The sequence below is a fragment of the Bactrocera oleae genome, chromosome 4 (assembly GCF_042242935.1).
Source record: "Bactrocera oleae isolate idBacOlea1 chromosome 4, idBacOlea1, whole genome shotgun sequence".
NCBI lineage: Eukaryota > Metazoa > Arthropoda > Insecta > Diptera > Tephritidae > Bactrocera > Bactrocera oleae.
The window spans coordinates 23,302,411-23,327,326 of record NC_091538.1 but is presented as its reverse complement, the minus strand read 5'-3'; the positions used below and the strand labels follow the sequence as shown (position 1 = coordinate 23,327,326).

The 24,916-nt window shown below is 35.6% G+C and overlaps 1 protein-coding gene across 14 annotated transcripts in view; it reads right to left on the bottom strand.

Annotated features, from left to right (window-relative positions):
- Window positions 1-23,412, bottom strand: part of Rgk2 (Rad, Gem/Kir family member 2) — a 35,187-nt gene extending 11,775 nt beyond the window's left edge. For 2 of the 14 annotated variants that reach the window (XR_011395876.1, XM_036369123.2), the window contains exons 1-5: window positions 21,852-23,406; window positions 20,092-21,787; window positions 18,558-19,467; window positions 18,155-18,497; window positions 17,915-18,098 (exon numbers count right to left, since the gene is read on the bottom strand). Coding sequence is in view for 11 of the 14 variants with exons in the window: in XM_036369123.2 (XP_036225016.1) it covers window positions 17,915-18,098; window positions 18,155-18,497; window positions 18,558-19,467; window positions 20,092-20,306 (1,652 nt within the window). In the remaining 3 variants the exon portion in view is untranslated. Of the gene's footprint in view, window positions 1-17,914; window positions 18,099-18,154; window positions 18,498-18,557; window positions 19,468-20,091; window positions 21,788-21,851 lie in introns of all 14 variants that reach the window. The other 12 variants (XM_036369114.2, XR_004977782.2, XR_004977783.2 and 9 more) reach the window with 12 other exon arrangements.
- Window positions 23,413-24,916: the final 1,504 nt, after the last annotated feature.

The window sequence follows — 24,916 nt, the reverse complement described above, 5'->3', positions numbered from 1 at the left end:
GTAATGAGACGTGGTATTTTTGGTTCAGATTCGAGCGGGAAGTCCGGCATTAAATGGGCGCGAAAATCAAAAATGGTCAAATCGCTATGATTGCTTAAAAAGCAAATATTTTCAATTGTTATCGTCCTTTCTTACGATCGTGGGACCAGAATATATGTATTAAGTGCCATAAAACCCATGGGCAAAAATAAATGTTTTGTGGGCCTGTGTTCTTTGAGGTTTGCTTTAAGGTCTCTACCTAAAATGAATAATTTCTTGTGTTTCTTATAATTATTAATTATTTTCTGGAAATTATTTGAAAAATAGAGGCTATTAGTTTTTTTGCTAGTGAAATTTTTGTGAGCAGAAATTAGCTGTTGCCATAGGAAAAAACAGCTGTTACGAGTACCATATACTCGTACACATGTGTAAAGTAAGCGATATTTGGCGCATATATTATACTCTCGCAAGATGTTACTATGGTTTAACAGTATTACCCGGATAATTGCACATCATAAATTGCACAATTTTTGGTTTAATTAACCGGGGAATCAATTAACCTATACTCGTTTAATTGAACAATTCGTGCACTTTAAGTGTTTATTTAGTTTTTAGTAATAATATTTAAATAATATTTTTAACTTTAAATGGAAAAAATATATGGAACAAAAACGACTCATATTATTGTATATATGCAGCACTTGCATTCACAAATTTAGAGATCATTGCTTACATAATTAAAATTATAATTTAGGAAGCCTGTAATTTTTTTTGTATATTATTCAAACTACGAGAAATAAGATGCATTCCATAGTCCGTAATTCACACAAAAACTTGTTTTCTGAATAAAGATATGTTTGAAGTTCATGTTTGTATTTTAAAACTTCCAGAACTGACAGAAGCTTTGGAGGATAATTTTCTTGCTCTTGCTCAACATAAGCACCAACCAAAATATCTTCACCAATAAACATTTGTTTCCAATTGCATTGCAGAGATGCCAACTGCTGCTTATCACAAATGCTTCGAAATACTAGCAATGCCAGATAATTTTTTAAGTTTCTTGTGAAATTAAAGGTATATTTTTTTTAATAACACATACATTTAACCAATTATGCGGGGAACCAATTAACCGGGAAAATTTACACTTATTTTGTATACAATATATTTTTGACCGATCAGGTTATTCAAATAAGCGAGAAAGTCAATTAAGCATGGGATACTGTAATAGCATGATGACGAGTAAAATTGAATTTCAAGGGACTGCCTGCCCACCCGTTTATCCATCTTGTAAGCGACAACCTAAGTAAATATTGAGAGGTATTGCAAATGATCTGAATCCGCTCATTGCTACGCCTACAAAAAGGCACTGTAAGTTGGTTCAAGGAATCGTAGTAGTAAGTGGATTGAAGAGTTTTAAATGTAAGAGTATATATCTCCCAAACCCCTAAAAATATATTGACCATACTTACTAAATAATACACTCCAACACAACACTAACACGCGGCACTCACCACATCATAGCTGGTTGATGTGTCCAAATATCAACATCCCTGACACACCTCAATACACCACACTTAGGAACACCAATACACAAGCACCACACATACACAACTACAATACACACGATTCCAAGGATGTGGACACCACACTTTGTTCACCCAGGTAAACCAGAGAACTTTTTTGTGTTTCCAGTTAAGGGGGTATATGAGCGGGGGGGATGAAACCAAGTGGATCACCTAGAGGACACTCGGGGCTTCCATTATCACCATCAAACACCCGTCTACCACCACCAGGAGCGTGGGAATCCTATAGAATGCACCATGGGTCATTTTGCCCTGCACACAGGTGTTTTTCCACCCTTCTGCGACCTCTAGCGGCCGGAGTATATAAGCTAGGTGGGTCAAACAAATTGCATCGTTTAGAGGACACTCAGGGCTTCCATTTGCATCATCAATCACCCGCCTACCACCAATAGGGGCGTGGCAATTGACCAAAAAACATATTGGAATTTAACGTGTCACCCTTTTGCGGCCATTAGCGCCTAAACAGGGTGATCTAAGATGGCGCAAACTATTTGATTCATGTAGCCGCACAGGTGCACGTTAATTAGAGACATCAATCTCAGATATAGGTTGAACAGGTGAGTGGCAACCAACAAAAAAGTAAAAATTTCAAAATTTCTACTTTTTACCTTTTTTGTGTTTCCAGTTAAGGAAGTATATGAGCGGGGGGGATGAAACCAAGTGGATCACCTAGAGGACACTCGGGGCTTCCATTATCACCATCAACCACCCGTCTACCACCACCAGGAGCGTGGGAATCCTATAGAATGCACCATGGGTCATTTTGCCCTGCACACAGGTGTTCTCTGGTTAAGTTCTCTGGTTCACCAACCAACAAAACAAATGGTCCCTGCTATCACAGGCCTTCTTTTTCGTTCATAGACGTATCGATGCACACGCGAATACGGATTTTGGTTAAGGAACAAAAAATTTTAAACAGAAGTTCATTAAGAGTGTAAATTGGTGAGTGTTTGGTAAGTGCTCCCCAGTAAATTGCGCAGATAATTATACCATACTTGTATATGGTCCTTCGAGCCTAAAAGAAAGGCACTTTGCGAAATAATAATACAAAAAATAATTAAACAGACATATGTATGTCTAAGAAGTAAACGGTGAAACAAAACCTTTAAAATGCTTAAAAACCAAAACAAAAAATATATTATAAAATAAGAACCAAAAAAAAGTTACAAAATAAAAACGAAATATAATGTATGTGCCTCTAAATTAAAAAAAAAAACCAACAATAAACTTAAATTACAAACTGAAGTGAAAAACAAATAAGGAAGCATTATGTTCGGGTGTAACCGAACATTTCATACTCTTTCAACTTTCAAGGATCAAATTTGGGCAAATTCCTTCAATTAATTAATTTTATAAATATATAACACATACACTGACCGACATATTTAACATTAGGTTTGTTAGAATAACGAAAATCATTACATGTGGTATATATGAGGGTTTGGGTAATTCGTAGACCAATATCACATAATTGCGGCATTAAACTATAGTATGTCCAATATTATCCGTTCAGTCAATTTTGTTAAATAAATTTTGTTAAGATATCTTACATATTAACCGATATATACGGTATAAAGTCAATCAGAAGTTTAAAAATCTTATATTTGATGATTTATATGAGAAATAGGGAACCTATTGAACAGCTTTTATGAATTTATGCCATTACCACAGAAGAAACTGATATCTGAGTTTCTTAAGGGACTTCACATACCATCACAAATATATGCGGGATAAAGTCAACTGGATGTTTTAAAATCCTGATATTAGTTATATGGTCGATAGGGAAAGTTTTAATCCGATTTTATTCATTTATGTACAAAGATACATTGTTATAAGAGAAATACATTCTTTTAATTTTAGATAACTCGCATATTGACCGATCGTTTAAATAAGTCGAGTTGGTCCCGAGATATGGGTTTCCACCTAAATGTAGGCGGTGCTATGCTCATCGTCTAATTTTGACCCCGGCTCCTATAAAGTTTTCTCGCACCATCTCGGATGTAAAATTTCATGTCTCTGTTCCAAAAGGGTACAGTTAAGAAAAGGAAAAAGTTATTAAATCAGTTGTTAGAAGAGTACATATGTATATAGAAAAAAATGCAGTTAGAAAAAAAAACAAATACCACGATGTGTAAACTATTCATCCGAACACAAAGTCGAACGTCACGGCTTCTGTGACGCTTCTGAAAAGGCCTATTGTGCCACCATCTATGTGCGCACACAAAGCGATACAGCGACCGCAAGGCACTTATTAGTAGCAAAAGCAAAGGTGGCTCTTTTAAAAACCCTAAGTCTTCCCGACTTGAGCTCTGTGGCGCGCTGCAACTCGTAAAATTAGCTTTCATGGTGCAGGTCCATTTAAAATAAAGAAATATAGATTATATCTCTGGTCCGGTTCCGAATTAGTTCCAGCCTGGTTAGAAAAACCACTACATGATTGGGAGACTTATATTTCTAATCGAACGTTTCAAATACTTGACCTAGTAGGATCAGCCATTTGGCCGCACGTAGCCTATGCCGACAATCCTTCCAATCTAGGTACAATAGGGTGCAAACCCATGCATCTTTCCACCACCACCCTCTGCTGGAATGGCACCCGATGGTTAACAGAATCTCCCGATTCTTGGCCACAATTACACATACGCAACATAATTGCAAATATTATATTATTCAATATAGGATTACAATGACATCCTTGAAGGATTTTCATTGTTTTCCCGAGCGCTCAGAGTAGTCGCATGTTCAATACCCAAAATCATAGATCGACTCAAACTTAAAGTCAAAGGGGTAGCACACCCCTAATGCGGTACATAGATGCATTTAGACTTACGAAAAGCAAAGATCGTTCTTATCGCATCAGCTCAAACGCGCTACTTCAGCCGCGATATATTCCTACTAAGAGAATAAAAACCGATTGATAAAAGCAGTTCACTGTTAGTTCTAAACTTGGCGGTTAGATGGGGACAGTCACGGTTTCCGAAATAAGCGTCCCAGCCGTTCCGGGCTTAGAAATTAAAAATAAAAATGTCTTAATAAACGGTACAAAAATACAACAATGTCGATGGCCCACCCTGTATGTTCTATTTCTACATTCTACATTCGGTTTGAATGCATTGAATTCTGTAGTAGATTTTGGCGCGAACGTCAGCATTGTTAGTTTCATTTGACATAGTATTTTGTGATTTTTGTAATGCAACTTTTTCGGTTGCTGCTGGTGGAAGTAATGATATTGAAAATCATTTGAAAACAAAGAAGCTCAAAGCAGCAAATGATTCTCTTCAAATTTAAATCATATCAGATTTTTTCATCGGAGAGAAACCATATTTGAATTTATCGTCGATGGAAGGCGTGTGGGCGTACCACATAATTGATGAGATTCCCATTTTCAGGTTTGTTATTCAAAAAATCATTTAAAAAACTGCAGTTATCGTCCGATTCCAATTTTTTAAGCTTTTTATTGTAGATCAAACGGTGACAATGCTCCAATTAATTTTGGTCGCGTTGATCGGAAAAGTGAAGGAAAGGTTTTTGCAAAATTAAAGAAATTAAAATCGAACATAGTTGGTGCAGGTTGTGCAGCGCATATCTTGCATAAGGGATTACATACAGTTAGAGTTTTCAAAAAATCGATTTTTTTAATGTACATATATTTAACCGACTACCTGAACCTGATTTGTATTTGTCATGAGAGTCCTTAGATTAGGGTTAAAAGGTGCAGCAAAGTTTTGTTAATTAATGTACATGCGAGCTTTTATATCACAGCCCACTTACGATTTAATAATAAAGAATTATCACTCCTGTGTAAAAACAGCCACCGAAAAACTTTTTCAGCAGGCTTGTACTGAAGAAAATAATTTGACTTCCGAACATCAAGGTGATGTACATTCGACACAATTAACTGTATCTGGCGATGGCACATGGAAAGAGCGAGGGTATATTACCTTGTACGGTGTGGCATCATTGATCGGATACTATTCTGGTAAAATCATGGATATTGTTGTAAAAAGTGCCTACTGCAAACTGTGTGACACTTGGAAAAAGAAACTCGATACCGAAGAATATAATGAATGACATGCAGAACATGAAAATACTTGCACTGAAAATTTTGGAAGTTTATTCATGCGCTTTATGGTGATCAAGAAGTTGTAAAGAATGAATATATTTGACACGTACACAAAAAGAATGGGCACGCGACTCCGAGATTGTGTCAAAAAAAATGTTGAAACAGAAAAAAATACAAAAAAAATTTTCGGTGGAAAAGGCAATCTTACTGGAAATATGATCGATAAGTTGACAGTTTATAATGGACTAGCAATAAGGAGAAATTGTGATTCCATTAAAAAATTTATAATGCTATCTGGGCCACATTTTACCATTAATGTTCAACTGTCGAAAAACCTCAGCACGACAAGTGCCCGGATGGACCAGACTCATGGTACAGCTGGCAGAGGGATGCAGCTGCCAATCAATTATCCACTTTCGAACATGATTATGAGATATTATCAGAAGATGTTGCTGAGGCTATACGTCCGATTTTTACAGATCTCGGCAGTGAGAATTTATTAGAAAGATGTGTAAGTGGTTTTAACCAAAACAACAACGAGAGCTCAATCAGAGAATGTTAATGAATAGAGAAGGCACAAATGTTAGCTGTGCTAAAATGTTAATTACGATCAGGGAACATCGAAAACGCGCAAGTTCGAAAATAAAATTTCACCTCCTATCAATTTACGCAACGAACTACACCACTCTCTAAGCAAAATGTATATACCAGGTGCGTTCCAAAGTAAACAGGACTTTTAAAAAAAAGACAGAACAAATGGTTTTTTCGGCAAAATCAGTTAACTTTATTCAAAATAGCCTCCTTCTGCTTTAATACAGCTTTTTGCACGGTCCAAAAGCATGTCGAACGAGTGTTTTAGCTCGTTGCCCGGTATGGCCGCCAGTATGCCGGTGCGAGCCTTTTGAATGGCCTCCACGTCTGCATAACGCTTTCCTTTAATCGGCAAATGCATTTTTCCGAAAAGGTAAAAGTTGACGGTGCCATATCAGGTGAATACGGGGAGTGGTTGATTGTTAAAATGTGATTTTTGGTCAAATAATCGGCCACAAGCGTCGATCGATGAGACGGCGCATTATCGTGCAACAAACGCCAACTTCCATCTTCGCGATATTCGGGCCGAACACGTCGAATACGGCGCACCAAACGCTTCAAAACTCCAAGGTAGAATACCACATTAACGTTTTGGACGGGTGGAACAAATTCTTTGTGGGCAATACCCTTGGAATCCTAAGAACAAATCAGCATTGTCTTCACTTTTGACTTCTCCAGGCGCGATTTTTTCTCATTTATGTCCTCACGACTACTGTGAAAACGTTGAAACCACTCGTGCACTCTGCTACGGGATAGGCAGTTATCGCCATAAACTTGTTTCATTAATTGAAACGTTTCGGTAAATGTTTTACCAATTTTAAAACAAAATTTAATGTTGGCTCTTTGTTCGAAGCTCATTTTCGCACCGATGACAAAACCATACTGACACTTAAAACGCAATAACTTCACTTCCAACAGATGAAATGTCATGAAATTTTTACTGGAAGTCGATAAAGGATAGAGATTCGAACGCACTAGTCGACATATAGATGGCGCCACTAGAGTTTACTTTGTTACTTTTTTACTGTTTACTTTGGAACGCACCTTGTATGTACATCCATATGCACAGATGTTCTTTGGTATGCGCATACACAAAAATTTTACGAAAGTAATTGACTTCTGACAAGAAAATATAAATAATGAGGGAAATAACATGAAAATATAATTAAAACATCTTATTAAATGATGTTGCTAATTCTCCTTTCTGAAGGGAACATCAGACAAATTCTTTAATTTCTAATTTTTAGCAAATGTTGTGAGGAAGCAGCTTGTGGGTCACATACAAATGCAAGGTGGATGGTAGGATTTTCAGTGATACAATTTGTAAAATTGAAATTTTAATGATTTTTCAATTTTAGTGAAGCCATTCAATTTCATTCATTTTTATTTAAACGCATTTGCGGTAGGAATTCTATATGTAAAACCAATGTGGTTGACCAGGCGCACAGAAAAAATAGCGCTGCGCAGAGTTATGAACGAAGGCACTTTGCTTTAAAGCAAACTCACATTCCTTATGAATGAATTTGTTGTCGTTGTAATATGGAATACTTAGAAAATATGGTGCGGGTTTGCTTAAATAGTATTAATCGATGATGGTGCGTCGACGTTTTTTCGTCACTTGCGCGAATGTTTGATTTTTTGCGAAAGACATATTGAGGGGCATATGTACGTATATATCATGTTAATGAAGGAAGGCAATGTCAAGAATATTCACATATAAATATAAGAACATTTGAAGCAAGTAAACAACAATAGCAGTTTGAGTTCACAGATTAGACAAAATTGTTTGAATACCGTTTGTGGTGCTGCTTGTATATCACACTTCTTTATTGCAATGTGAAATTTTTTGCCTAAGTTCAAATCCTATCAGATATTTTTATATACTCTTTTTTTTTATAACCCTTTTTTATTAAATGATGTTTTAATTATATTTTCATGTTATTTCCCTCATTATTTATATTTTCTTGTCAGAAGTCAATTACTTTCGTAAAATTTTTGTGTATGCGCATACCAAAGAACATCTGTGCATATGGATGTACATACAAGGTGCGTTCCAAAGTAAACAGTAAAAAAGTAACAAAGTAAACTCTAGTGGCGCCATCTATATGTCGACTAGTGCGTTCGAATCTCTATCCTTTATCGACTTCCAGTAAAAATTTCATGACATTTCATCTGTTGGAAGTGAAGTTATTGCGTTTTAAGTGTCAGTATGGTTTTGTCATCGGTGCGAAAATGAGCTTCGAACAAAGAGCCAACATTAAATTTTGTTTTAAAATTGGTAAAACATTTACCGAAACGTTTCAATTAATGAAACAAGTTTATGGCGATAACTGCCTATCCCGTAGCAGAGTGCACGAGTGGTTTCAACGTTTTCACAGTAGTCGTGAGGACATAAATGAGAAAAAATCGCGCCTGGAGAAGTCAAAAGTGAAGACAATGCTGATTTGTTCTTAGGATTCCAAGGGTATTGCCCACAAAGAATTTGTTCCACCCGTCCAAAACGTTAATGTGGTATTCTACCTTGGAGTTTTGAAGCGTTTGGTGCGCCGTATTCGACGTGTTCGGCCCGAATATCGCGAAGATGGAAGTTGGCGTTTGTTGCACGATAATGCGCCGTCTCATCGATCGACGCTTGTGGCCGATTATTTGACCAAAAATCACATTTTAACAATCAACCACTCCCCGTATTCACCTGATATGGCACCGTCAACTTTTACCTTTTCGGAAAAATGCATTTGCCGATTAAAGGAAAGCGTTATGCAGACGTGGAGGCCATTCAAAAGGCTCGCACCGGCATACTGGCGGCCATACCGGGCAACGAGCTAAAACACTCGTTCGACATGCTTTTGGACCGTGCAAAAAGCTGTATTAAAGCAGAAGGAGGCTATTTTGAATAAAGTTAACTGATTTTGCCGAAAAAACCATTTGTTCTGTCTTTTTTTAAAAGTCCTGTTTACTTTGGAACGCACCTGGTATATACATTTTGCTTAGAGAGTGGTGTAGTTCTTTGCGTAAATTGATAGGAGGTGAAATTTTATTTTCGAACTTGCGCGTTTTCGATGTTCCCTGATCGTAATTAACATTTTAGCACAGCTAACATTTGTGCCTTCTCTATTCATTAACATTCTCTGATTGAGCTCTCGTTGTTGTTTTGGTTAAAACCACTTACACATCTTTCTAATAAATTCTCACTGCCGAGATCTGTAAAAATCGGACGCATAGCCTCAGCAACATCTTCTGATAATATCTCATAATCATGTTCGAAAGTGGATAATTGATTGGCAGCTGCATCCCTCTGCCAGCTGTACCATGAGTCTGGTCCATCCGGGCACTTGTCGTGCTGAGGTTTTTCGACAGTTGAACATTAATGGTAAAATGTGGCCCAGATAGCATTATAAATTTTTTAATGGAATCACAATTTCTCCTTATTGCTAGTCCATTATAAACTGTCAACTTATCGATCATATTTCCAGTAAGATTGCCTTTTCCACCGAAAATTTTTTTTGTATTTTTTTCTGTTTCAACATTTTTTTTGACACAATCTCGGAGTCGCGTGCCCATTCTTTTTGTGTACGTGTCAAATATATTCTTTCTTTACAACTTCTTGATCACCATAAAGCGCATGAATAAACTTCCAAAATTTTCAGTGCAAGTATTTTCATGTTCTGCATGTCATTCATTATATTCTTCGGTATCGAGTTTCTTTTTCCAAGTGTCACACAGTTTGCAGTAGGCACTTTTTACAACAATATCCATGATTTTACCAGAATAGTATCCGATCAATGATGCCACACCGTACAAGGTAATATACCCTCGCTCTTTCCATGTGCCATCGCCAGATACAGTTAATTGTGTCGAATGTACATCACCTTGATGTTCGGAAGTCAAATTATTTTATATATATATTATGATAATTCTTTATTATTAAATCGTAAGTGGGCTGTGATATAAAAGCTCGCATGTACATTAATTAACAAAACTTTGCTGCACCTTTTAACCCTAATCTAAGGACTCTCATGACAAATACAAATCAGGTTCAGGTAGTCGGTTAAATATATGTACATTAAAAAAATCGATTTTTTGAAAACTCTAACTGTATGTAATCCCTTATGCAAGATATGCGCTGCACAACCTGCACCAACTATGTTCGATTTTAATTTCTTTAATTTTGCAAAAACCTTTCCTTCACTTTTCCGATCAACGCGACCATAATTAATTGGAGCATTGTCACCGTTTGATCTACAATAAAAAGCTTAAAAAAATGGGAATCGGACGATAACTGCAGTTTTTTAAATGATTTTTTGAATAACAAACCTGAAAATGGGAATCTCATCAATTATGTGGTACGCCCACACGCCTTCCATCGACGATAAATTCAAATATGGTTTCTCTCCGATGAAAAAATCTGATATGATTTAAATTTGAAGAGAATCATTTGCTGCTTTGAGCTTCTTTGTTTTCAAATGATTTTCAATATCATTACATCCACCAGCAGCAACCGAAAAAGTTGCATTACAAAAATCACAAAATACTATGTCAAATGAAACTAACAATGCTGACGTTCGCGCCAAAATCTACTACAGAATTCAATGCATTCAAACCGAATGTAGAATGTAGAAATAGAACATACAGGGTGGGCCATCGACATTGTTGTATTTTTGTACCGTTTATTAAGACATTTTTATTTTTAATTTCTAAGCCCGGAACGGCTGGGACGCTTATTTCGGAAACCGTGACTGTCCCCATCTAACCGCCAAGTTTAGAACTAACAGTGAACTGCTTTTATCAATCGGTTTTTATTCTCTTAGTAGGAATATATCGCGGCTGAAGTAGCGCGTTTGAGCTGATGCGATAAGAACGATCTTTGCTTTTCGTAAGTCTAAATGCATCTATGTACCGCATTAGGGGTGTGCTACCCCTTTGACTTTAAGTTTGAGTCGATCTATGATTTTGGGTATTGAACATGCGACTACTCTGAGCGCTCGGGAAAACAATGAAAATCCTTCAAGGATGTCATTGTAATCCTATATTGAATAATATAATATTTGCAATTATGTTGCGTATGTGTAATTGTGGCCAAGAATCGGGAGATTCTGTTAACCATCGGGTGCCATTCCAGCAGAGGGTGGTGGTGGAAAGATGCATGGGTTTGCACCCTATTGTACCTAGATTGGAAGGATTGTCGGCATAGGATACGTGCGGCCAATTGGCTGATCCTACTAGGTCAAGTATTTGAAACGTTCGATTAGAAATATAAGTCTCCCAATCATGTAGTGGTTTTTCTAACCAGGCTGGAACTAATTCGGAACCGGACCAGAGATATAATCTATATTTCTTTATTTTAAATGGACCTGCACCATGAAAGCTAATTTTGCGAGTTGCAGCGCGCCACAGAGCTCAAGTCGGGAAGACTTAGGGTTTTTAAAAGAGCCACCTTTGCTTTTGCTACTAATAAGTGCCTTGCGGTCGCTGTATCGCTTTGTGTGCGCACATAGATGGTGGCACAATAGGCCTTTTCAGAAGCGTCACAGAAGCCGTGACGTTCGACTTTGTGTTCGGATGAATAGTTTACACATCGTGGTATTTGTTTTTTTTTTCTAACTGCATTTTTTTCTATATACATATGTACTCTTCTAACAACTGATTTAATAACTTTTTCCTTTTCTTAACTGTACCCTTTTGGAACAGAGACATGAAATTTTACATCCGAGATGGTGCGAGAAAACTTTATAGGAGCCGGGGTCAAAATTAGACGATGAGCATAGCACCGCCTACATTTAGGTGGAAACCCATATCTCGGGACCAACTCGACTTATTTTAACGATCGGTCAATATGCGAGTTATCTAAAATTAAAAGAATGTATTTCTCTTATAACAATGTATCTTTGTAAATAAATGAATAAAATCGGATTAAAACTTTCCCTATCGACCATATAACTAATATCAGGATTTTAAAACATCCAGTTGACTTTATCCCGCATATATTTGTGATGGTATGTGAAGTCCCTTAAGAAACTGAGATATCATTTTCTTCTGTGGTAATGGCATAAATTCATAAAAGCTGTTCAATAGGTTCCCTATTTCTCATATAAATCATCAAATATAAGATTTTTAAACTTCTGATTGACTTTATACCGTATATATCGGTTAATATGTAAGATATCTTAACAAAATTTATTTAAGAAAATTGACTGAACGGATAATATTGGACATACTATAGTTTAATGCCGCAATTATGTGATATTGGTCTACGAATTACCCAAACCCTCATATATACCACATGTAATGATTTTCGTTATTCTAACAAACCTAATGTTAAATATGTCGGTCAGTGTATGTGTTATATATTTATAAAATTAATTAATTGAAGGAATTTGCCCAAATTTGATCCTTGAAAGTTGAAAGAGTATGAAATGTTCGGTTACACCCGAACATAATGCTTCCTTATTTGTTTTTCACTTCAGTTTGTAATTTAAGTTTATTGTTGGTTTTTTTTTTAATTTAGAGGCATATACATTATATTTCGTTTTTATTTTGTAACTTTTTTTTGGTTCTTACTTTATAATATATTTTTTGTTTTGGTTTTTAAGCATTTTAAAGGTTTTGTTTCACCGTTTACTTCTTAGACATACATATGTCTGTTTAATTATTTTTTGTATTATTATTTCGCAAAGTGCCTTTCTTTTAGGCTCGAAGGACCATATACAAGTATGGTATAATTATCAGCGCAATTTACTGGGGAGCACTTACCAAACACTCACCAATTTACACTCTTAATGAACTTCTGTTTAAAATTTTTTGTTCCTTAACCAAAATCCGTATTCGCGTGTGCATCGATACGTCTATGAACGAAAAAGAAGGCCTGTGATAGCAGGGACCATTTGTTTTGTTGGTTGGTGAACCAGTGAAGCCCCTCAATGTCTTTCGCAAAAAATCAAACATTCGCGCAAGTGACGAAAAAACGTCGACGCACCATCATCGATTAATACTATTTAAGCAAACCCGCACCATATTTTCTAAGTATTCCATATTACAACGACAACAAATTCATTCATAAGGAATGTGAGTTTGCTTTAAAGCAAAGTGCCTTCGTTCATAACTCTGCGCAGCGCTATTTTTTCTGTGCGCCTGGTCAACCACATTGGTTTTACATATAGAATTCCTACCGCAAATGCGTTTAAATAAAAATGAATGAAATTGAATGGCTTCAGTAAAATTGAAAAATCATTAAAATTTCAATTTTACAAATTGTATCACTGAAAATCCTACCATCCACACTACACCTATATACAAGTATTCTAAGCACACTCCATATAGTACTTTTATATGTTTACTTATTATCATTATTTCATAGTTTCTGAAGAAGAATTTATATAAATTTTATAATTTAATGCCATAAATAGTGCATAATATGAAAAAAATTAAAATATTATTTTAACTCGCTAATAGGTCATGTTGCTAATTCTCCTTTCTGAAGGGAATATCGGACAAATTCTTCAATTTCTGATTTTTAGCATCGTCGTGAGTAGACAGCTTGTGGGCAAAATACAAATGCGAGGGGAATAGGTAGGATTTTCAGTGATACAAATTGTAAAATGTAATTTTTCTCGTTTAACTGAAACCATTCAAATTCAATTTCATTCATTTTATAAACGTTGCTGTAATATGAAATACTTAGAAAATATGCCGCGAGTTTGCGTGAATATTATTGGCCGATGATGGTGCATCTACATTTTTTTTGTCACTTGCGCGATTGTTTGATTTTTTGCGAAAGACATATTGAGGGACATACATACATATGTACATATGTGTACATATATGCAAATATATTTGGACATACGAATGAAGGAAGGCAATTTCAAGAATATTCACATATAGACATACATATGAATATTTGAAGCAAGTAAACAACAATAGCTGTTTAAATTCACAGATTAGACAAAATTGCTTGAATCTAAGTTCAGATCCTATCATATAACATTTTAGTACAGCTAACATTTGCTCCTTTTCTATTCATTAACATTCTTTGGATATAGACACATTTTTTTCCACAGAAGCAATAATGTCAATCTGCGAGATTTCTGAAGACGTATACGATCAACTGCTACTGCAAAACTTTCTCTTCTTTTCGTCCCTCAAAAAAGCCAAGCTCTGGTTCATTTTTGTTCATAAACAGGTGGAAATATATTTTTTTTAACAGAAATTGTTCCAGAATCGAGATATTATTTAGAAAATTGAACGCGATGATATTCCATCAGCAGCAATTTACAAACACTTGCAACATTAAATGAACAATTTGTTTCATATATGCATAACAGAAAAAGCCTGCGTTCACAGTGGATGAAGCATTCACCAAAAAAATATATGCAACTTAAAAGTTTCATCAATTTCTTTATTTTGAAGACAATTGTTCGATGAGTGTATGGGCAAAATTTTGTAAAATTTTAGCTGCGTCGTTCTAAGTTAACGGGATTTTAGTACCGTTACTTAAGTAAGTTGAGCAGAAAAAGTGTGCGTTCACTTTAAACATCGATGGTTAGTTGTATGAAAAGTACAAGTTTTTTAGATCAATTTTATTTAAATGATAAAACATATATAATCATGGGAGTTATTCTTCTTTTTTTATTATGGACCAAAAGCGAAAAGAAATAGATATTGGCGAAAGTAAAATCATTGTTGGATTGTGGCAAAATGGCAAAAGTTATCGAGTAATCGCGAAAACTGTTGGGAGACAGTACTCCTCAGTCCAGAGAGTAATAAACAATTACCAAGAAACAAAATATCAGGAGTCCAAGCCACGTTCTGGACGTCCAAAAAAACTAACTGCAAGAGAAGAGCGCAATATAACCTCTCTTTTGAAGTGTAATCCACGACTGACAGCAAGTCAAATTTCAAAAGACATAGCATTTAAATACCAAAAGAATTTATGTCCAGATAAAGTACGAAAAATTCTGAAAAAGTCCGGACTTTACGGCAGAGTGGCACGTAGAAAGCCCTACATATCGAGAGTAAATCGACTTAAGAGGATGGCCTTTGCAAGCCTCCAGAGTGGAAAAGCGTTATTTTTTCAGATGAGAGTAAGTTCTGCATCTAATAATCATAATAGGTCGTAAGATTGTCTGGAGGAAATGTGGAACAGAACTGGATTAGCAAAATCTCGTACCTAGCAAGGTAAAGCATGGTGGTGGAGGTGCTATATGTGTATGTATGACAAGTTCGGGCGTTGGAAAATTTCAGTTTATTGGGTCGATAATGAATAAATATGGTTATCTTGATATTTTAAAAATAAATTAAAAAGAAAGTGCAGTCAAGTTGGGACTATGTGAGCGATTTATTTTCCAACAAGACAACGACCCGAAGTACACGGCAGAAATGGTGAAGCAGTGGTTGCTCTATAATATTTCAAAACAACTTCGTACACCCCCGCAATCACCTGACCTCAACCCAATTGAACACTTATGGGACCTACTAGAGAGAAAAATTAGGCAGCGTGTTATCACCAGCAGAAAAATTCTTAAGGACGCGCTTAAAGAAGAATGGGAAGCTATAAGTCCAGAAACAACAGCCAAATTAGTTGGTTCAATGAAAAATCGCCTACTAGAAGTCATTAAAAGACGTGGATATCCAACTAGTTACTGATTTATTATATACTTTTTAACCTTTGGCCTTTTATTCCTTTATTCTTGAAGTGAACGCAGACTTTTTCTGCTTGGCTTGAATGACCTTTTTATTTTTACGTGAAATTATTTTGAATTCAATTACGTTATAAAAAAATAGTTACTAAAGATAATTACGTTATAGTAAAATAGTTACTTTTTATTCAACTAAATAAAATACTGTACAAAAATTGTTTTAGTCGTCTTTTTTTTCGATTTTTCATAGTACAAAGAAAATTTGCGTAAGTGAACGCAGACTTTTTCTGCCATGTATATACCTCAATTTTCGTTTTCTCATTTTTAATTCTCTTCAATATCAATCAGTTGATTGCTACGAATATCTTATGGCATGTACTCAACAGTTTGATCATTTTATTTTTATCATATTTGGTTGGGTGCTACTCATTGATAAACTCGACTGGTATTAAATTGAGAAAACGTTTATTTTCCTCACAGATCTATCTCAGTATACTTAAGGTATGCGATTTCGCATCCAAACCATCAAGAATATGTGGACCTCAATGCTTATGGACGACCATCAATCTGTGAAGTATCTTAATGAAAGTCAAAGAGCATATTTTTCTGGAAATAATCTGAAAATAGTCGTGATGATTAAAACGGGTAAGACCGGTTCCATATTTCCCCTAGGCTACTACTATTAGAAAGATTTTAGAACTTCCGGTTTAATTAATACCGTATATACCGGTCAATATATGACATACCTTAAAGAAACTAAGAGAGCATTTCACTCTAATAACAGTTTGCCTATAACCTTATATCTTAAATGGATAAACTTGGTCTAATAATAATCCTAAATCAAATATACCTAATATACTAATTTAAAAATTCCTGCTGAATTTATAGCTTATGCCATATATTGGTCAAAAAGTAATTGTCTTATCAAAATTAAGAGAGCGAATAATATTGGAAGTACTATAGCTTAAATCCGAAACTGTGTGTGTAATTTTTTAATGAAATTAAGTAGATTTCTTAAAAAGAATGTGCTTTAATGTTTTGAGTATGAATCGAATTGGCTATTGCCAATATAATGACTTCCGATTTCTTCGATTAATGCATGTTGAGTTCTTACGCAACATTATGAAGTATTGCCGACATCTGAAAGTATTTCTCTGGCTTAGATCCTTACTTGTTTCGATTTGTTTTGTTTTAATAATTTATATTGTTTAAGATATAAATGTTCCAAACGCGTATGTATACATATATGGTATGTATACACGTAATCTGTAAGCAATAACAAAAGAAAAAATGAACATGCACCTTGGCACCCAAGGAGGGTTAGTATTGCAGATGGGCGGAGTCGGACCATTACCACACCCACAAAACGCCATTATCGAAAACATATAAAGTGCCATGACAAAGCTGCACAATAAGATACAATACTGCTATTCAGTGCAACGAATTGTTTTAGCAAGCGACATCTATGGTTAAAAATATTTTACAAAGTGGGCGTGCCCCGCTCGAGATGGTACGAAAGGGCTTTATAGGAACGGGTGTCAAATTTAAAGGATGGGTGTAGCACTGCCCACATTTAGATGAAAACCCATATCTCGATACCTACTCGACCGATTTCAACCAAATTCAGTAGGTAATATTATCCTGACATTCCTACATTACAGTGTGAAAACTTGTGTAATCGGACTGCAACCACGCCTACTTCCCATTTAACACAATTTTAAATTCCATCTGATTCTTTCACTTTCCAGTATACAAATCGAAAGTGATTGATGTATTCGGATAAGACTTTGCACGAATAAAGCCTATGAGGTGTGCCACCTTATGGCGAAAAATTATCCAAATCGGACCAAAACTATCAAACCTCCAGTGACCGAATATAAGTTCCTATTGCGAAAAAAAATTTTCCTATCTTTGATCCTTGCAAGTTGCGAGATTATAAAATGTTCGGTTACACCCGATTTTATCCCTTCGTTACTTTTTTAAGTGTAGATTAGTATTTCATTTAGTATTAAGTTTAACTTTATGTTATTCAAATGTTGCAAAGATTAGTAAAGGTTATTGATTACCTGCTATTTGTCGAATTTACACTAGTGTTACTACGCGACCGCCTAGAAATAATGGAGTCACCACAGTTCACTACATTACCCTTGCTTATTGAAAAGTGCCTTAGTCGGTAAAGATCATCACTAGCTCGAGGATTATATGGACGTTCAGGTAGAGAACATACACGTGGTCTTATATGGTCTGGAACTGTAAAATAGTAATAATACAAAATTCTTACATAAATCATATGAATGTTAATCAACCTGGTAGTTCAAGGAAATTTGATGTTCGACGTTGTCGTCCGCGATTTGATGCTTGAAAAGCTAACGGCCCGATATCATCGTTGGAAAAGACAGATGTGTTCGAACAGACACTTTTCATGGACTCCCGTGAACTGCGGCGGCTAGCTAAATATGCCAGGCCGCCTTTAGAACTAGCCCTCCGTCTGAGCTTATAACTTGTGGAAATTGATTCTTCTAAAACGTTATGCTTATTTAGGACACATTCAGAGTCTCCCGTCAAATCACTGGTTGATTTACGGTGCTGCAGTGATGCCGCACTGTCTGAACAGGTACGATCTAATGTAGAGTGTGAACTGTGTAATACCTACAATTACAGAAGTCATTTATATTATTACTTTTCCACACTTAGACGACTTATGCTGACCTGATAACAGGGATTGGAAGTTATATTGATTGCGTGTCTTCGATGTACACTTTTTTCTTGCAACTCAAATAAGGTCGCCTCTTTTGATACACCTCCTTCCAAAATTGCACCAATTTTTGATCGGTCGGAGAAAGACGTAGTAACAGTAGCAATCGTACTATTTGTTGTATCATTCGAATCACATGATAGCTGAGTGCTCTCCGTAACACACGAGTCTCTTTTCATATAATATTTATTACTTATCAAACAATGCTCATCAATTTGACATATTTCCCACTCTGGTGGCTTCATCTCCTTACTGTTTTGCTGACTTTCATATAAATTAGAAATATTTTCTAAAGGTACGGAACGCAAAAGTTGCTCTGACTTCTTTCTTTTTCCTTCACACATTTTTGCTGAGGTGGGTATTTGTGATGATGTACCAAAATGTTCACTGGTATTTATTTCATAGATTTCATTAGAAATTTCATCTTCAGGAGAAATATGTTCGTAGTACTCAAACTTTTTATAAGAATAATCCATGACTGGACTTATGGCTTCAAATACGAATTTTCTCGGTGAGTTAGGACTTCGTCGAGGTGAGGATGTTGCTGGACCGCTAAGAAATGTTCCAGATATTGGTGAATCCATTGAGTTTTCGTGGGATGATATTCTTCGCGGACTATGTGAACCAGATGTCGGTGTATGATAATAAGATGGTGTTGAAGAGGCATCATCATAACTATCATTGGCATAAGTGGTTGTTATTTTCGGACTACGTGGGTTTTCATTCATGTTGAAACAATTTCCACCTCTATTAGCCATTATAAATGGATCGGAGTATGAGTTGTGAGCTCCGTAAGATCTCCATGCACCTGGACTTAGTGGTGGTTGTCTCGTTGAATCATCAGAATTAATATTGGGTAAACATCTGAGTTTAAAATAACAACGATTGTGGTTAACAAATACGCACATGAGTAGTATAAGTACGTGAGTAAGTATGTAAAACACAGTAATGAATAATATTAATCATGGAACTTTGTATATTTATAAACTACCATGGACTAGACAAATAATGTACTTGAACTTAAGATCATAATATAATAACATTACTTCATTCAAGACTTATTAAATAATTATTTATTCCGCGTTTTATTTATAAATTATGTGATCAATCTTCTTCAAACAAGGTCTCTTTAATATTTACTTCAAGAATATTTGCCCGGGCAGATTCTGCTGAAGCTTAGATATAAATTGAATAGAATCGAGCCCGACGATTATCTATCAGCTAATTGAATTATTTTTGATCAGTAAATAAATAAATATCTTTTACAGAAAATATCGGTCAGTAAGAAGAACTTTGGTTTCATGGTTACATTATAAAATAATTTTTCGATCCATTTCTAAAGATCGTTTCAGTGAAGCTGATGATACTGATTTAAATAATATTATAATACATAATAGTACACTCTTTATGCAGACTTTTAATATTTTAATTTATAAAAGGGTATGTTTATAAAATTATTGAAAAGAAAAATGTGTTTTATAAATTTACCTTGGAACTTTAGAGCCCTTATTTGTTGACACGGGTGAACGTGAACACATGTTATCTGTTTTCTGCATTATTGCAGGAGGAGGCGAGTTCTGTTTAGTTTTACCTACTGAAACAGTGTCCTTATTCAAACCACATAGTGGTGAATATGTTAAACGGCTCAGGGTTTCATTTTTTTTCAAATGTTTTTGATATTGATATTCCTTTTGATGTTCCATTGAAGTTCCAAGTTGATATGCATAGGTTATATTATGAGCAACTTTGTCACTTCCGACCAGACCACCTTCCCGTTAACTACGTATTAAAGTTCAGTTATTAATTTCATAAGAATCGTGACCTAGAACTGATACTTTGAATTAATGTATACGCTCACACATTTAAAAGTGAGTTATTGATAGAATATATGATTTAGTTTTTAATTGTAAAAGAAAGAATAGAATTTAAATACTTAAATAGCGCTTCTTCTTTTTACTCATTATCTTTACTCCCTTGTACTCATTTAAATATATATATTACATTATTTAGGAATTTGTCATTTATCCTGCATGCCCGTAAGGCATTCCATCTCTCCCTGATCCGTCTGTCAGCTCTTTCGGAAATTACGTTGTGTATCGGTTTTAATGATTTGCATATTTATTGAATTGGTTCGGTAGTCAAGCAGATGGCACCTTTGGCAATCTCCTCAGCTATTTCGTTTCCCGGAACGCCCTTGTGGCCTGGAACCCAGTATATATGCAGCCGCTTTTCGGCAGCCACTATATCTACTGCCTCCCTGCTTCTAAGGACATTTTCCGACACAATACGATGTGGGGTTATTGCTTTATGCCACTTGGCTATCGACGTATATATTGATATCCTCCTGCTTGAAAGTTACTCCAGAATTACGAAAGCATGAAGGGTCGCCTGAGATCTAGCTCCACGCAATAGGCCCCAGCGCCCACTCTATCAGCCATTTTTGATTCGTCCGTGCTAAGAGTTTTGCTGGCGGATCGCGTGTCCCTGCGCTATCCATCTTCTTTTAGCGTGACTTGAAACCCTCTCTCCCAGATAGAGCGTGAAGGTATGTGGTCTATCTTATCCATCGACCCCCATATCAAGCTATGTCCAAAGGTTCTTATGGAAAATTCACCTAACACCGCCAATCTTGCAGCTGATTTCGCTGCCAAGCTTTCCACTGCAATTGGTGGCAGGTTGAGTAATCTTTTAAGCGCAGCCGTTGGAATGGTTCATAGTGCTCCCGTTATACAGAGAATTTATATTTTATTTATTTAATTAAATAATTTTATATTTTACTGGCAGCCGTCCACCACACCAAAGCACCGTAAAGTAAGATTGGCTTGACTACCGCTGTGTAACAACAATGCATAAGGACAGATGAAAGGCCTCATGTTGACCATAGCATGTTCTTCCATGGGTAGAGAGCACAACTGGCCTTTCACCCTCTCCTCCACATTGAGTTTCCACGTCAGTTTGCTGTCCAAAATTACTACCGGGTACTTGGTATGATCCTCAGTAGTTAACTCTACCCCGTTGAGCTTGAGGAATTTTGCGTCAAGGTATCTTGTACCTCCTTGTAAAGAGTACCATATCCGTCTTATCAGCATTTACTTTTAGGTTAGACGATAATGTTCATTGGTGTGTGGGCGTGAGGCATGCAACAAGATCCAAGAAGTAGTTTCTCATTCCTGCCATCCTTTACCTGAGGAGAAATTTAGGTCAATATATGAATGCATACTTATCCATCTCAGTATAACAGTTCTTACCTTGTTCGTTGCGCTCGGGATGTATGTGTGATATGACGGCGACTTGAGTCCCGAAACCATGTTTCCCGGGGGTATCCGTGGTTCTTGAACTAAAGCCGCATCGTATACGATCTTCTCTAATTGAGCAGGAGCTCGGCAGAGGCGAACTTGTTTTTATGCAGTTTTATCTAAAGAACCTTCACTGTTAAGGTTAGGGTTCCTCTCTTTGTCAGCTTCTTCAGCGTATTTAAGTTTTTATCGGCCGGGTTGCGCTTTTTGAGGCGAAGGTACACGCTACTTACGTCCCATGGCATCTTCCCGAACCTTCCGCACAAAATGTTCTCGGCCGACTTGTTTGTTTCGAAGATGTAATCTTAATCTATTAAGTTTTCGCTTACTTTTTAATTTTAATACCTAAAAAGCTACATACATATAGCTAACGTGATGACCAAAGTTTTATATTTGGTGAAAGCAATTATTGTTATTAATGAATATTACAACATTTTTTTATATGAATAATAGGGTTTGGTAGAAAATGTCATTGAACGCCTTGAATATCGTATAACTTCGACATATAAATGTATGTATGTCTGATAGCAAATTGATATTATTTAAAAGGTCATTGTCAGATAGTTTAACATCGCACACCACAATTATTTAGAAAGCAGCACGTCTAAACATGTACCTAATAGAAGGAAAGAATAAAAATCTGCAGATACACACATGTCTACATAGATGTAGACATATCTTAGAGAAGTCAGAATTTGACTCCACTACCATTTTCAGGTACCCCTGCCTATTCCTCTAGTCTTACAATCTTGTTAATAAGTAATGGGCAATCACGGTAGTAACAAGTGAGCGAGCAACAAGTGTTATTCAAAACCCATGTTAACCGTGTCAAAGTAATTGCAAAAAAAAAAGAAAAAACAAAATCATTCCAGCTGAGTGACAACCCCACAACTTCTGAGCACATTAGCAAGTATGGGTCGCCCTTTCGCAAACAATTCGATACTTCTTAATAGTCGAAGCTTTTATCAGTGCGCTTTACCATTCTTCACCAAGCTTATATCAACAGAAATGTTTTTCTTTTTTCCTTATACCTCCACGATAATTTTTGATTATTTACTGTTAGCCTGATGAGCACTGTAGTAATTGGAATCAATATTTATTGGTAATGGGGTACATAGTTTCACTCTAATATATAATAACTCACATTGATGCCCTCTCGTCTGTTATTTTTGCAAAAAGACCACACAAAGTTTTAAAGGATGCATTTCAATAATTTTCAACAAATTACTATTTTCGATCAATCTACTATCTATACGTATATTTTAGCAACTCACAGATAATTTTACTAGCGTTGCGCATATACATATGTTTGTATGTATATATAATTATTAGAAGTTGTCAGCTTCGATGCCAAAGTGAAACTACATTTCTCCATGTATCTCATTACCTGCTATTCTACCAGCAGCTTATTTTGAACACTATGTAAACTTTACTCTCAGTAATAAGATGTGTAAACCTTTTTGAAAGCTTTTTTGGCCTACCTTCTCTCTCTCTGATTACAGTGAGCTTTTTTACATTTAAATATAAATAAACATTAAGACCTCGTTACACCAAGATACACCAATTTTGTACACATATGTATGTATTCGAAATAAAATTTGAAATTTCACAATAATGGCACTTTATCACAGCGGTGGATATACGGAGGACGTGAAGTTATTTCCACGTCGACGCCAACCAATATTTGTATTGTCGATGGGAACGAAATTCCAATTTTTAAGAACTGCAATAACGAAACCTCCCTGCCGACGTCAATGTTATCCACCTGCCCAAATCAATGAAAAGTCAATTGGCTAGTACAAGCAAAATTTAAACAAAAATATTTAATCTTTTGGCAGAACAATATATGCATTCATAATATGCATTTTTTCCATTTGGTTGCGTCAATATTAGAATAAGAAAAAGAAACAATGTAATTGCAACTAAGGCTTAGCTTAAGTAAAGTTGTTAAATAAAGAATCAGAATCATTTTGACTGCTCCAAAGGCAAGTCGTGTTTCTATTAAATCGTCAAATCAAAGTTTTGCAACGATTTTTAAATTATTATTATTGAACCCAAGTTCAATATATTTATATAGATATATTTAGTTATATATACACTCAACTGGCGCAGTCGACGGAACTTTGTCCTTAGAAAAAGCAAAAGACTTCACCGCTTAAACGAACTTAGCAGCAAAATAAACAGAAGTTAAAGTGTTAAAAAGAAAGAATATTTAGTAAAACAGAAAATATTCCCGCGAAACTGTCATGGAAATTAACCGACCTACAGAACAAAGGATTCGAAGCAATCCTTGGACAAAATATATTAAAACCATTACTAGCAGTTATTGCCATGAGAAATAATACTTTTACCATTAATAATGAAGAGATAATATTTATGAATTGTTGCACATATAAGAACATATAGATCATAGAGGATAAGGATTTACAAATTAAAAAATTTACAACAAATTTAAATGAGGACGATAAATTTCTAGTTAGGAAGTTAATCAAAAATTACAAAAATTTATTTTATAAAGAAAGCGATGATCTTACGAGTACACCAGCCATTCAACACGAAATCGTAACTACGACCACACTCCAGTATACTCAATTTATCGATGCCCACAGTTACATGAAGAAGAGATAACTAAGCAAATTCAGGAAATGTTAAGACAGAGAATCATAAGAAATAGCAATTACATAAGAATAGCCTGGATAGAACCTAAAAAGTCAGATAACTCCTAAACTAAGAAATACAACGGATTGTGATAGACTACAGAAAATTAAATCATATCACAATCGATGACGAATTCCCAATTCCAAACATTGATAATATAATATATTAGATAAATTAGAAAGAGCTGTATATGATCTCGCAAAAAGATTCAACCCCTTTTCGCCATTACGAATACGTTAGCATGCCATTCAGCTTTAAAAATGCCCGTTCAACCTTCCAAAGGCTCATAAATTGTATCCTTAGAGAACACATAAATAAAATATGCGTAGTGTACATGGAAGACATTTTCGTCTTCAATA